Genomic DNA, 15346 nt, shown 5'->3' with positions numbered 1-15346 from the left:
GTTATAGTCATGTCATGTCTTCCTGGGCATCGCAGGGGTTGGTAGGATCTTCCATCGTCTACTTGAAATGCTGACTTAATCTAGTCATTAACTCACTGAACGAGCTGAGTTCCTCTATGCACTGCATTACAAGATTGGAAGTTACAAAGTCTGTATTTACCGCTTTTATATCAACTTGGCGGTCCGGCTCCAGCTTGCCTGATGTCCGAGATAATCTTGCATACTACCCTGATTGCTAGCAATTATGCCTGGAATATCCTAGCTTAGTCTGGAAGGTGTATTGCCTAGGTAATTGTAGGTATTCGGAATAGAATTCTGCCCTGCTGCAGTAGTCCATCTTGGACCCGTCGGTGTAAATTTCTGCATCAAAATCTCTAAAAATTCGCCTCCTTCTCCAAGATAGTAATACCACATAGAAATATTTTGTGAAGTGAAAGCACAATAATAGGTAGTTATTAGTAATATTAGCAAATGATGGTCCTCGGAGAGGGATCTTGCTAGTGGTCCAGCTCCGCAGCATTTCTTTCAGCCTGACAGCTAGTTACAGATGTGTAGATCTATCGGTAATAAATGGGGGAGTAAGTTGCGAGTTTCGCCTGAACTCGAGCAAAATGCACCCGCTACTAAAGGGTCTTTTAAAAGTGGCACCTAGATGCCAGTAGTGAATAATTCCTAGACGGTACCTGTTTTATGTCATCTTTAACATTAGTCAGGTAAACAGATCTTCAATTTTACACGATAGAACAACGCATTATTACCTGTCTGCTGAAATTCTTATAATGGAGTGAAAAAGGCTTTATTTAGTGTTACTTGCCAAAGTGGCACTTCAACCATTTCACCTACCTACCCGGTTACCGTACACTTTTCCCAATCCATTTTTCCCAAAAGTCATTTTTCCCACAACTTTTCTTCCCAATAAAATAACTCCCAAACCAATTTTCCCAAAACCATTTTTCCCAATTCAATTAAAATCCGAACAAAAGTTTTGGGAAAAATGACTTTTGGGAAAAAAGTCTTGGGAAAAACAGTTTGGATGAAAAAATTTGGGAACATACGAAAAGAAAACCAAAGCCGGATAGAGCTATAATACGCAAGAGCAAAGCAGATCCTTCTAAGTCGGCACGGCAAATAATGCTTGAAATAAACGAAGAATCTGGTCTACAGGTGTCCAGAAAGCTTGTAGAAAGGCGACTTAACGAAGCCCAGCTGTTAGGCCGCATAAACAGAAAACCCACTCCTCTCAAAAAGACATATCAAACACCGACTTGCCTTTGCAAAACCCCACAAAGACAAATCTATTCAGTTTTTGAAAAACGTACTTTGGACCGACGAAACCAAAATAAATAGGATGGGACCAGATGGAAAAACTATTGTACGTGTTCCAAAAAATCAAGCGCTGAATCCTAGGTTCACAAAAAAGACGATTAAACACGGCATTTGTGTTTAAGTTTATGCCATTAAATTGGACATTTATGCAGGACAATGATCCAAAACATACTGCAAAGACAGTAAAGCAATGGCTCAGAAGAGAAAAAATTAATGTACTGGATTGGCCGGCGCAGAGCCCTGATCTCAATCCAATAGAAAATTTGTGGATTGGCGTTAAGGTGAAAATCGCTAAAAAAAAGGAGGAGGCTTGGTACTCGATTCCAAAGGAAAGATGCCGCAAGCTTGTAGAAAGCATGGAGCGACGGCTTGAAGAAGTAATCAAAAACGGTGGATAAAGTACAAAATACTAATCTGGTAAAGCAATATTATTACTTAACTATCTAGTTTGTTTACTATTTTTGCATTTATTTGGAATTTTTTAGGATGTGCTATTTATGTGTCCAAGAGGTTTCGTGAGTTATCAACGTTATCGTAAATTAAATCAGAACTGAAATTCTTTATGACCATTTTTCTGTTTTAAAGTGGAAGTAAATAAGTTTTTTATTTTTTATGTGGTTTTTTCCCCACAAAAAAAAATAATTATTTAAAAACATATTCAACTCTTAGCTTCCAAAGTGTAAATGTGCTCTTTATATGACCATGGCTGTATGTAGACTTGTACCGAATATTCATATACATACATACAGATATAAAACTAATCACATTTCCCCCTTGTTTTACAATTTGGGCTTTATTAAAATTTCACTAAGCCATCGTTTTGTAGACGCAAATATATGTGCAATTCCAGTAAATGTTGGTTTGTATGTATTCACTTCACTTAAAATTTTATAATATTTTTTTTGGTACCCGATATACACACAAATATTTTTATAAAGTATTTAATACATACATATATATGCATACAATATATGTATTTAGTATACGTATGTAAATATATACATATACAATGTTTCACTATAAATGCCTTTAGCAATTTTAGAATCACGTACGCTCCATAATCGAAACATCATTAAGCCGCAAATCGTTGAAATATATATTTTCACTGTTGTAACAGTTAGGCGAGTCCCGACAAATTTGGGAATCGTATCTGGCCATTGATTATTATTACTTAACAAGACTTTGTTTATATATTTGGAAATTTAACAAAACAAACTTCTCGTGTTTATTTCAAAATTGCATATCCGCTTTTATTTTCCGACGTTCGCGCGCAAGTATTCTTAAAAGAATTCAAAAGCAATTGAGAGGGATATTAAAACTTGTACAACACGTAGTTCGAATTTTCAACTCCAAAATATAATCACTGGGCTTGTTCTACATGCCCTATCCAATTTGGCCAATCACCGCGTTCTTATGGCTACGAATGGAATTGATTGGTGGATTTGAGTTGATACAAAGCACACACATGCATATATAATTTCATATAAGTATGCATGTGGGTGAACGAATATTCCAAATGTTTTACTCGTTGGCTCAGTGATGTTATTTCAATCGTCTTATTTTAGAGGGTTGATACGACGAGAGTGCATATTCTGAAGTACGGGGCATTCCACGCCAAAAATTATTACTCGAAAACGCTCATATTTAAAATTGCCCAATTAAATGATAGAATTAAAAAAAGTCGAATCAATAAAGTTTGAAGTATATCTGCGTAAACATGTACAAAAAATTTAAGTTTTATAAAACCATGGAATCTTTTTTAACTTGTTTTAATTTAAATGTTGAAATGTTATCTTTAATTGTTAATGTAAAAATATTATATGTCTAAAAAATTAGATGTATGTATTTATATAAAATCGTTTTTTGGTTTCTTTAGAAAATATATTTTTTCAAATAATGCATACATAAAAAAGTTATTATGATACCTCAACCGTGAAACCTTTTCATTTTTAAGGGGTTAAGGGTAGTCAGAATTAATATAAAAAAAAAGTAAAGTATAATATCTAAAAAATATTGTGCGAAAATTTGAAGTCAATCCGACAAATACTTTTCGAGTTATTCAACAATTAACAAAGGGCGCTCGAGCCCGGGCTCGGAATCGGGCAAAACTTTAAATGCGTTTTTCTCAAAATTATGTTTTTTGAACTGGTGACATAAAAAACTCGTGCGTGATCGAAAGATTTTTTTTTCAAAAATTTCCATTTTTTTTTTTCAAAAATTTCCATTTTTTTTTTTCAAAAATTTCCATTTTTTTTAACAATTAATTGTCGGGTTTTTCCCGCATCGCCATTCTTGGGCGAGGACTATTGGCATAAATTAACTTACCATTAGTTGTGTTTATGCCTTTAGTTATTAACAATCCATGACTCTCTGATGAAGGATAGCCCTAAGTCTTCTCCCGTGCACTTTCTGCACAGAACATCAGGTTAAGTAGGCATGGTTAAGGTTCGCCGAGAAACATTTGAGATGTCTCGCATTGTTAGTAGTTACTACGTGAGAAGGCATTACTTGCGGTTGTGTGGCCACGAACAGCCACCTTCCTTCCTTTACTGCATATCAGCAAGACGGCTTTTTCTTCCGCCCGGGCTCTCCTTCTCGGAGAGGCGGCATGGTGTCTTCAGGTAGTTGCCTACGCGCTACCTTCACCGCCTTAGATCATCAAGGATTTTTTTAGTCATCCTCTTATCACTACTAGTGGCTTTCCCGATTTGGAAGGCTTGGCTTTTGGTCTGAGACTCTTTTTACTAAACCCATATTTGAGGTAGTAGCCCCGCTGCCGAATTATGTCAGCGTGCAGTGGGCCAATGGCGATGGCTATTTCCAAAACTTACCTCCTGCGGCCTCTATTGAGAACTCTCTAGTTCTTGGCTTGGATCTAGTCGAGAGTGTCTTCACTAGAGGAGCCATCCAGCTCCGGTAAGAACCCCATGATAACTATGCAGCGTTGTATGCCGCATTTCTACATGTTTACAGTAGTTGTTGTTGTCGTTGTTTTAACAGCATAGGTAGCCCTGTCAGTTTAGGCACATCATCGTTCGTCTTCGTCTAGCTCATCTAGGGGTAGGCCCAGGAAACATGCTGTTTCGACAGGTTGGGTCCAGAGGGAGAGGGAGGTTAGATGAGTCGGTTTAAGGGGGCATGTGAAGAGGTGGTTAGTGTCGTGCGGGGTACCTTCACATGCCGGACATGTGTTTGGTAAGTCGGGGTCGATTCTGGATATGTAGGAGTTTAACCTGCTACAGTATACAGAACGTAGTTGTGCCAGTGTTACACGAGTCTCACGGGGAAGCTGGAGCTCTTCATCTGCAATAGGTGGTGGTTGGACTCCGATTACGGCATTCACAGGACGGGAGTTCATGAAGGTGGTAACGGTATACTAGCCCTGTCTAGTGAAACACACATGTTTACAGTACTATCGCACTGGTTTCTCACCTTTGTTCAGAAAACCTTCTGTGTTCACTCATTCGTGAGTTCGTTGCTATAATCAATATTGCGTATTGCTGAAGTAGCTGTCCGTGCCCACATCGTTCCGGTCACGTAGAACCGACCGCCGTGTGGAATATGTCGAACGCAACATTTGGATGAGTCGTCAAATTGTACGTAAGGCGATTGATTCAATGCCTTGGTTTAAACCGTGCGAATTTTTTTAGCCTATAATTTCCGAAATAAACAAGCTGCATTTCTCCATACGAATAATTAGTCCCACAAGCTTCAAAATAATGGACGAAATCATTTACAAATTTTAACATTATGTTTTAAATTTATATAACATCGGCTAGGTGGACAAATTGATTGCCACAACATGTAGCTAGGCAAAAATAAAAAATGAAAATTGATAAGTCCGTCACAATATTCTGCATTTTTGACACAACATTGAAAGCATGTGAAATTTCTTGAGATCTAATACCAAAAATAACCAACATATTGATCATGGGATTTTGTTGTTTTTGTTGATTGAAAATTGTGAGATCCGATATAATCACCAGTGCCACTGGTATAATCACAAAAAATGTTTTTCCTTCACTTCCATTTAGAATTAAGGATACAATATAAGCGACGGTAACTGCTAACACAACATGCAGCTTATATTTTAAAAACGAGTTTTCTTTCTCGCAAGTATCTTCATGGTTAATCGTAGTTTCGAATCCTTTGAATGTGTCTTCAAATTGTTGAAATTGAAATGGCATTTGTAAATGTTCTGGAATATCCGGTTCAACCTCTGGGTCCGAAAATTCGCAAGCTTCTTGAGTGTGAGCACCTTAAAATATAAGAGAACATTGAATATTTAGTATGTAAAATCAAGAACTATGTTTACCGGAACGTTCATTAAGTAAATCAGTATCACCGACACCGCTTTGCCGCATGTTTAGTTTCTCCAATCGGCTCTTGGCATTGTCAAGAATTTTTCTAATTCGTGCCTCTCGCCTAAGTTTGACTTTTTCGTTCAATTCATTTACTTCAGGTGACTCTTGAAACTCCATATCTTCTGCCAAACCTCTTTAAAACTTAAGTAATAAATAAGTTAGATTTTCATTCAGGGATGAGCCAATAAAAGAAAATACAAGACTTTACTCGATACTTTTTGTGTGATACCGAGTACTTTTGTTATCCAAACGTATTGACTAGTTACGCGCATTCTCTCAGTTAAGTCCTGTCTACAAGCATTGTTTTCGCTTTCTTTTGACGCAAACTTGCTAAGTTGTGCATAATAAAATTAGTAAAATTTATAATGCACAATAATAACTGTATTTCTTAAATTTATCTCGTGGTCAAATTTTTTGGGAAAATTTCGTTTATTTATATATGATGATTGTTAATGCATGCGGAAAGATGAGAGTTATCCAACTTTTAATATTGTTTTGGTGAAGGTGAAGGATCGATTCGATGCTGCTATGAACTCCGAAAGATTTAGTGAAGGTCATTTGAGACTTCTTTATAATCCGCAAAGAAATAGAAGTCGCCAGAAAATACGAGATATTAGATATTAAGATATGTATATAACCAAATGTGCATGCGTATAAAACCATGGATCTTAAGTTGAGCGTGCAAACGTGTAAACGTAAAGTAAATTGATTAAGAATTGAAACTAAATAAAGCAAGCAAGTTGTGTTGCTTTTGTTTGTAGCTTTTATTTAGCAATCCAGTGATCGAACTCAGCGGAGTTATGGAGAGGCGTTTTATTTTGGAGAAGAACGTAACAATATTTTTAATTGGTGGGGTATTGCGTAAACCCAAGGTACACAAGAAAATGCGCTGATATTAATTAAAAAAAAACACGTATTAGCTACCAAAAAGGACACAAACTGTTGGCGTAGCTAAAGCGTCCAAACATTTATTGAAGCAATTCTCTTTTAATCAACCGCCATTAGTGCCGTTTCGTACAAATTACTTGCTCTGATTTCGTTTCTATCTCGAATTACAATGAAACGTCGCCAAATTGGCCAGTTGCATTCAACCATTTGCCGAATGTACTGTTTACGAAAAATCATAGACAGTGGTGGAGATAAGTAGAGTTGTGAGTACATTAGTAAAGAAATGTGAATGTATTGCTAATGTACAAAACTGTCCCATGTAAATGCTTAATTATTGCACTTTCCCTGTCAAATAAATACTATTGCAAACAAAAGGAGCTGTTAAGAATAACCAAAGCATTTTAATTTAAAAAAATACTAAAATAAAAATGAATGAACTAATTTACGAATTACATTGTATTTCCAATTTCTGGTATCAGAAATAAAAACTTATCCACACAGAATTAAAGTAAAATATTTAACTTATAATACTTTCCCATATGCATTAATCACCTATAAATCCACCAGATTAATCTACCCGTTCACACATGGCAGATTACCTGCAAAATCTACAATCAGCTGCCAATGCTGCTTTGAGAAGGTTTTCTTCATAGAAACTATTTTATTTCGGTGTTTTTGGTTTCTTTAATTATTATTAATGATATGAAGAAAATACAAGGAGAAGGAATAGTTAATTTAATTGCGCAATTGGCTACTACTAATAAACAGTTGGAGGAAATCCGTATGCGACGGTTACCGAGGTTGCAAAAAATTATGGCAGTAATACGCATTCGAAATTCGATATTACATTTTATAGGAAGTAATAAGAGAACAAAACGTTTATGGGCACACGCTTTTTTCTGTAACATGAATCCCTAATTAATAATATTTAACAAAAATTTTATTAGAATTCTATTTACAGACCTGTTTGCTTTGCCGGCATTCATTTCATTTAGTTTTTATTTTGATGTTTCTCCTTACATTCGTAATAATAATAATCGGTAACACAGAAAACACAGGGTTGTATGTCAATAAGTATCGTTATTATCTGGGATTATTTTATGATCTCAGATTTTGGGGCAGAAAGGTTGTATGGGAAATCGCGCTTTTTAATTACGGATTTTGAGTTAAACGCGAAAAAGTAGATCATCTACTCATATGTGAACGTATTATTATTGACATTGATAGGGACATACCCTATTTTTGCTTTTATAATTCTTAAAAATACATAAATGAAGAAAGTATTTTTAAACAGAATTTATTTAATGAGGCTTTATAGAGGCCTAACTGTTAAAAATATATAAATACAAAACATAATAAGTTCCCTAGGCAGTCGGTTCTACGTTATCGGAACGACCCGGATTTAATATATATCGAGCCATGGGCTGTCGTTCCAGCAGCGTTCCCCGTAATTGTATGGGAAACATATATGCTGTTATAACAACAACAAAACATTCATTAACGTGTTGAATAATCATTGCCTATTTCTTACGTTAAGTTATGTCTATATTGAGTTTTTAGTCGATATGTTGTAATAGATACAAAAGTGAAAAGTTTATTCAGTATAAATGTTACCACCCTGCTTATAAAATATAGTTCATTTTCTATTGCTACTACCCTGTTCTTTTCGTTCTAAAAACGTTTTTGATTAAACGCATATGTAGGCCAAATGACTTTTAGGTTTTGCTATTCAGATAGTGTAGAAGTTCGTAAATTGCTAAGCAGTTTATTATTGAAAAAAAAATAACTTAAGATGCCCGCTTATAAAGGTAACCCGGATTCGTTAGCGAAAAACATCAATGATAACATTTATTTGTTTCGCAATTTGTAGTTAAAGTAAAATGGGGACGTGAGCTTTTTCCCGACATTGAAGTGAATACTGATGAGGAACCTATGTTGTTTAAAGCCCAATTGTTCGCCCTCACGGGGGTGCAACCTGAACGCCAAAAAGTAATGTGTAAAGGCGGCATTTTAAAAGATTATGAGTGGAACCTGCAATTAAAAGATGTGAGTAGGTGCACTATAAAATTTCATAATGATCATAAGTATCTTTTCCATTTACAGGGTGCAACTGTGTTGCTCTTAGGCTCAAAAGAACAGGTTCCCGAAGTACCAGTAACTCCCGTAAAATTTATTGAGGACATGAATGATGCAGAAATGGCCACCGCGGTGAGTATTTACAGTGGCTCACAGAAGTATATTGCATAGTCCTTTGTATGTAAAAATTACAAATTTCTTTTCTATTGAGGAGAGGTATTTATTTTTTAACTAATTTTCCTAATTGTTCCGCATTTCCTTAAGAAGTACCGTGTCAGTAAAAACAAATGTTATATATATACCTATATATAAGTTCCAAGTTGGAACAAAGAGCCAGAAAACACAAACACGAATATTATACTGTTGAAAGATTATAACAAAAAACATACGTGACAATGAGATCCTGTGCTCACAGAAGTATCTTTCATATTGTTTTTGAAATGCTTAGTTGATGTATTTAATTTGAGCTGAACAGTGGGTATTATCATTAATATCACATATGAATTCGTTTCATTTTTGATTATGCTTTTTTCACATCGAAAACGTAAAATGGAAAAGAATCAACTACAGCTAAAAATAAGTGTTTTATATCTTCACAACGAAGGATCATTTACGAAATCCATTTGTAATATGTTTAGTCGATATCGCCAAACGACAAAAAAACCTAATGAAATGGCGTAAAGATGGCAGTTTTTTAGAAAATATAACGCGTGGTAGTCGGTCAAAGTTACACAACGTAAGTATCCGATGAGGCTATGTGTAGAGTATTCGGGAGTAACAACATCCACAGTCGCGTAGCATGGAATAGGCCGGTTATATAAAACTACTTCAGAAAAAGCGATTTTCAATGTCAATGCCTATAAAACAAAAAGCTTTGTGTTTTGGAAAACCGTGTGCATAGCGCCTATAGAGAATCTATGGGCTTATAGAGGGTAAAGTGTGAAATCAGTAGATTTTATCGAAAAGTAACATTAAGGTTGTTTTGCTAGAATAATTAGAAAAAATGCTTGCCGAATTTCGTCGAAAGTTTGTAGAATCTGAAAATAATATTAATTATACACAACTACTAGTCAAAAGCTGGTATCAAAACTGCGCTTTAGTGCAACTTGTGCAGTACCAGACTAGTATGTCAACCATTTCACTTACCTACTAGTCAAAAGAAAATACTTTTGTGAGTCATGAATTCTAATCTTGTTTACGCATTATTAAGCTTATATGAAAAATAACAATCATTTTTAAGTTTAGCAGAATTATTTATGTATTTTTAACATTTCAAAACAATTTCCTTGGATTATTTGTTTGCTTTTGTCGAAATTTCGATTAAAATAGATGGAATTGCCTGCAGGCCTGACGAATTTAGGAAATACTTGCTATATGAATGCAACCGTGCAATGTCTGCATGTAGTGCCTGAGCTGCGAGAGGCTCTTGATAAATATCGGGTGGACAGCGAAGATGCTGGCTCAATGTCTACTGCAATGGCGTCGGCAATGAAATTTTTGTTCAAACAAATGGAACGAGGTAGTACAGTGACGCCAATAATTTTGCTACAAACACTACATCGCGCATCACCACAGTTTTCGCAAGTCGGTGAGAATGGAACTTACCGCCAACAAGATGCAAATGAATGTTGGTCTGAATTACTAAAAATGTTGCAGCAAAAAATACCAGCTTCGAATGACAAAGCCATTGAAGGTAGCAACATCAAGAAATACAAGTAAGAAATAAAACTTTTTAAAGCATATATCAACCTTAAGATAATAGTATTCTCAAACTATCTGAAAATTTTGTATATTTTCAATCACAGTATCTTAGCATATTTACGGATTTTTAAATCAGTTAAACACAGAATTGCATCATACAAATTTCTGTGAAATTGCAACATTTTTTTGATGAATAAACAACTAAATTTATTGTTCCTCTTTCAAAAAAAGCTAAAAGTGAAGATTGATTTCTAAAGTACTCAAGAGAAATTGCTCGTATAATATTTTTTCACCATTTGCAGCTGAGTTTGCGTTTGAGAACAGCATTTTATTCAGGATCGTCATATTAAAACATTGAATACACGACCCTACACAAGTCAGACCTATATTAACCATTTGATGTAAACAGCCTTACTGACACCTAATGTCCCGCTAAATGTTGTCATCGAAGTTATATAAGTAATGGTAGGCACAGGAAACGCGCTGTATTGAGGAGATCTAACGGTAGGGAAAGGGGTATTAGATGAATTAGTTTGCGTAGACGATAGGACATAGTTTTGACTGTCTTGCGCTGATTTGGCGAAGTAGGGAATGGTTGTTGTTGTAACAGCATACACATTTGCCGTTAACTTTAAATGCAGTTCCAGCGCGTTGCGAGAAGTAGAAGAGGGCTGAAGCCGAGGGCAGCATGAAACCACAGTGTGGTCGACTCTCAAGTGTTTCTAACACCTGAACAAGTCTTGAAATAGCACCACCCGATGCACTAACCGAAGTTGAGTTCGTGTGGAGACCTTCATTTCCAAAGTCACGCTCAATGCTAGCCCTAAAGAGAAGTGTTTGAAGTAACCTGTATAGAGTTCCTCCAGTGACAATAGGCGAGAGGTGAAGTTCAGCGCACTAAGCAATGTTAATTTTCTGGGGCGGCAACCCCATCGCATAGACGGAAGTAGCACTAGTCAAGACAAGAATTGCATTTGACTGATTCGCATTGCGGTCTAGTTAGTTTAGGGCAGATGAGAGGAAATGCACGGAAATATTATATATGGAGCAACTCGGGAAGAGACCTCAAACTTTCGATAGGAAATTTTTGCAAATATCGATTTGAACATGTCTTTACAAAGTTGAGAGTTCAGCGTTTGGCAGTCAATATTTTCAAACTGTAATACTTAACACAGGCGGCCGCCGTAGCTGAATGGGTTGGTGCGTGACTACCATTCGGAATTCACAGAGAGAACGTAGCTTCGAATCTCGGTGATACAGCAAATTAAGAAAAACATTTTTCTAATAGCGGTCGCCCCTCGGCAGGCAATGGCAAACCTCCGAGTGTATTTCTGCTATGAAAAAGCTCCTCATAAAAATATCTACCATTCTAACCAACTTGTTTATATACATTTTCACATTGAAAATAATCAAGAACACATATTTTAAGCTACATATTTTTTCAGTTCCTTTATAGAGCAATACTTTGGAGGCTCCTTTGAAGTAAAAATGAGTTGTACTGAAGCTGAAGATGAGGAGCCAACCATAGCAAAAGAGCAATTCCTTCAACTTAGCTGCTTTATTTCGACGGAAGTGAAATATATGCATAGTGGTTTGAAATCGGTATAATTTATAAACATATTCGATCTCACATTTTTATTAACGTTAAGTTTTGATCTTTAGAAAATGAAGGAGCAATTGATAAAACGATCAGAAACCTTGGGCCGCGATGCCAACTATATACGAACTGTAAGTGGATAGATTATTCATATAATTATTTTAGTATATACTCGTACAGTCAACAAGTTTTTACATTTTATTTATTTACTTTTTAATTTAAATCAATCTTTTATAAAAACATACCACAATAAAAACCATATATGTTATAGCAAAGTTTCAAACTTTGTGAAATATTTGAAGGAATTCTGCAAATGTTCATCTAAATTTCAAACATTTTACTCAGAATTTCCGAAAAAATTTCATGTAAAGTGCAAATTTCAAGTAAGTCAAAAATCGCACTGATTTTTGAGATTTGTTTTTTGTGCATTTTCTTCATTTAACTCCCACTTAACTATATGGAGAAAACACGTAATACCGCAGAAAAATTTGTCAAAAATTGATTTTTAAATCACTTGAAACTTCTACTTTATTCTACCAAAATTCAATTATCTATAAAACTGCATATCCAACATTTTTCTAAAAATCCTGAGTAATAAGTTTGAAATTTTGATTAAAATTTACCGAATTTTTACAAATTTTATACAAAGTTCGAAACTTTGCCTTATATGGTGTATGATGTAGTATGAACTATATTTGTAAAAAAAAAATAAATGAAATTACAAAATAAATAAATAATTAGTCAAAATCAATCAATATATTTGATTTCTATGGTTGTTATGTTGCTTTATATTTAGTGTATTATATTTATTTTATTATTATTTTAAATTTATAATCGTTTATTTGTTAGTTCTCACATCTCAATATTTTATCTGAATTTTAGGAAAATAATATCCAATTATAACGCTTTTCTTGCAACTTGCCGGGCCATTTCAAAGTTAAGAATAATTTATAGGCTCGGTTCGTACAACTTACTTTACAAAGATGCTTTCAATTACAGTTAGTTTGTAGTAACATAGCGCCACAGATTTCTGAACATTGACCATGAAAAGAGTTTGGTCGATTTATTAGAAAATTTGTCTGATTTAGTCGTCTAGGAATTGAAAAAAATTAGCTAGTTATTAGAACTTTCAAATAGGAGTGAACTATCAATTAATTGTCTTGGCAAAAATTTATTTTTATGAGTTTTATAAGATTTTAGAGTCAAACAAGTCAATATCAAATAGAAAATTTTTAATTTTCTTAAACAATTTGTTTTGAAATTAAATGCAAAATGAGTTGGTCGAAAAGTGTCTGTATTAAACTAAGAAACTTTTTCATGCTATAATTTTATTTTAAATTATATTTTTTTTGGAAATCGGTATAGTAATTCTTACTTTAAAATTTGAAATGCTTATAAAAGTAGTTTTTTGTATCGGACAGGTTCTAAAAAAAGTCGACATGTAAGATTTCATTTCTGTATTGCCTAGTACAATCAAATAATATTGTATTTATTGCTGCATTTAACAAATTTTGTTCAAATAAATACATTTTGAATTTTATTCAGTTAATGTCAAGTCTCAAACGCTGAATTAATCATTAGGTATTTTTTCACAGTGTTTCATATTTTAGGGTCAGGACCGGTGAACTTTAAGATTTTAATATCAATATTAATTTCTGTTACTGTACTCTTTATATGAAATCTTTTTTAAGATAATTTTATCAAATTATAATTTTTTCAGTCGCTGATAAGTCGCCTCCCAGCATATTTAACAATACAATTTGTACGTTTTCAATACAAGGGTAAGGAAGGTATCAATGCCAAAGTTTTGAAAGACATAAAATTTCCAATCGAGTTCGATGCATTTGAGTTATGTACCGCTGAACTGCAAAATAAGCTGTGCCCAATGAGAGCCAAATTTAAAGAAGCTGAAGATAAACATCTAGAAGGGGATAACAAACCAATTTCTGAAGAAAGTAAAAGTACTGCAATGGAAAGTGATAAAAATGTAGAAACTGAGAACTATTGGTTTGAAGATGATCCAGGGAGCAATAATTCAGGATACTATACTCTTCAAGCTGTACTAACGCATAAAGGACGATCAAGTTCTTCGGGACATTATGTTGCATGGGTAAAACATTCTGGTGATATCTGGTTTAAATTTGATGACGATGTGGTTACGTCCGTAACCACAGAGGATATACTGCGTCTCTCAGGAGGTGGAGATTGGCATTGCGCATATGTACTTCTGTATGGACCAAAATTATTAAAGAAACAATGAAATTAAGTAAATATAATAAAAATTTCAACACAAGGCTTTCGAATCTATTATTGATTTAATGTGAAAATTAAGCATTTGTCAGATGCAAGAACACAGATGGACAAGGCTGGTAGTATAACCTATAAGTATAAAAAAATTGTGTTTTGTCATCGGAGAGCATTATCTGTATATGGTGTGTAATCCCACTATATGCCAATTGGACATTGTGGTGAATTTTTAAAATAAATTTTAGCCTGCTGAATTTAACACCATAGCTCAAATTTGTGACGCGAGTGTTAAAATCATGATTTGAATGGAATGATATGCAATCGCAGTTGATTATAGTTCTCAATATGCATTTTGTTTTATTTCAGGTAGCACTATATTATCGCACTATAGTTACATTTTATAACAGCGTTATTTGCCTTATTTAGGGATATTGTGTTCTAGAACTTGTTGGGATTTGTTTTTCTTCCCCACCTTTTGTCTATCGGCTGCAAGGTCTGTTTAATTATAGGTGGTATTGATGGCAGGAAAATAATTAAATATCTGAATAAAAACTTTAGCGCGTTACGGTAAAAACCTCCTACAAACTGCTGCTGCATGTGCCGCAATCAGATTGAGGCGTTTGGGCTACAAGCTAGACTTAAGCTACGGACACTCTGGTATTCTTAGAAACTTTGAATTCATCCCCAGTCCATGGGATCAATGCACCCCTCTCTTGGTCTGAGCGGTACAAAGTTCGGCGGAAGGATTGGTGGAGGAGTATTATATGAGAAGCTCATGCTACCGGACCACTGTAGTGTTTTTCAAGCGGATCAAGCCGCAATCAAAGAAGTAGTGGATTAGTTGCTTAGTTCTATAACTACTGTAAGGGAGATAAACATTTACTCAGACAGACAAGCGGTAATAAGGACCCTGGATTCGTTGTTGGTGCGTTCGATATTAGTCGGGTGCGGCGAGTTAGCTAGACAGGGGACCCTCGAGATGGTTTCATCGCGTGATAACAGGATTAGGGTTCTCGTGAGAACCTGTGCTCTGCTCCTGGCAAGATGGGTTTCGCGTCAACTCAAAAACGTGCAAAGTGGTGAGAACCTTCCTCTCTCGAATTTTGTGGGCATCCAAACGGTTAAAACAAATGTAGCGCGGGGACTA

The 15346-nt window shown here is 35.0% G+C and overlaps 3 protein-coding genes across 3 annotated transcripts in view; 1 reads left to right on the top strand and 2 right to left on the bottom strand.

Moving 5' to 3' along the window:
- LOC129249091 (heart- and neural crest derivatives-expressed protein 2) overlaps positions 1-2484 on the bottom strand; it is a 36983-nt gene extending 34499 nt beyond the window's left edge. Inside the window, exon 1 of the mRNA XM_054888718.1 lies at positions 2379-2484. Within this exon, the coding sequence (XP_054744693.1) occupies positions 2379-2484 (106 nt within the window). The remainder of the gene's footprint in view (positions 1-2378) is intronic.
- Positions 2485-5058: 2574 nt separating this feature from the next.
- Positions 5059-5881, bottom strand: LOC129247718 (uncharacterized). Its single transcript, XM_054886976.1, has 2 exons — positions 5642-5881; positions 5059-5584 (listed from the first exon to the last, which is right to left on the bottom strand). The coding sequence occupies exons 1-2, from the start codon at positions 5805-5807 to the stop codon at positions 5088-5090; spliced, it is 663 nt and encodes a 220-aa protein (XP_054742951.1). The 5' UTR covers positions 5808-5881; the 3' UTR covers positions 5059-5087.
- A 2383-nt stretch (positions 5882-8264) lies between these two features.
- LOC129248372 (ubiquitin carboxyl-terminal hydrolase 14) lies at positions 8265-14245 on the top strand. The gene is made up of 7 exons (XM_054887897.1): positions 8265-8386; positions 8449-8624; positions 8682-8786; positions 9984-10369; positions 11801-11957; positions 12018-12083; positions 13673-14245. The coding sequence occupies exons 1-7, from the start codon at positions 8371-8373 to the stop codon at positions 14210-14212; spliced, it is 1446 nt and encodes a 481-aa protein (XP_054743872.1). The 5' UTR covers positions 8265-8370; the 3' UTR covers positions 14213-14245.
- Positions 14246-15346: the final 1101 nt, after the last annotated feature.

The sequence above is a fragment of the Anastrepha obliqua genome, chromosome 5 (assembly GCF_027943255.1).
Source record: "Anastrepha obliqua isolate idAnaObli1 chromosome 5, idAnaObli1_1.0, whole genome shotgun sequence".
NCBI lineage: Eukaryota > Metazoa > Arthropoda > Insecta > Diptera > Tephritidae > Anastrepha > Anastrepha obliqua.
This window is presented reverse-complemented; position numbering and strand designations above follow the sequence as displayed.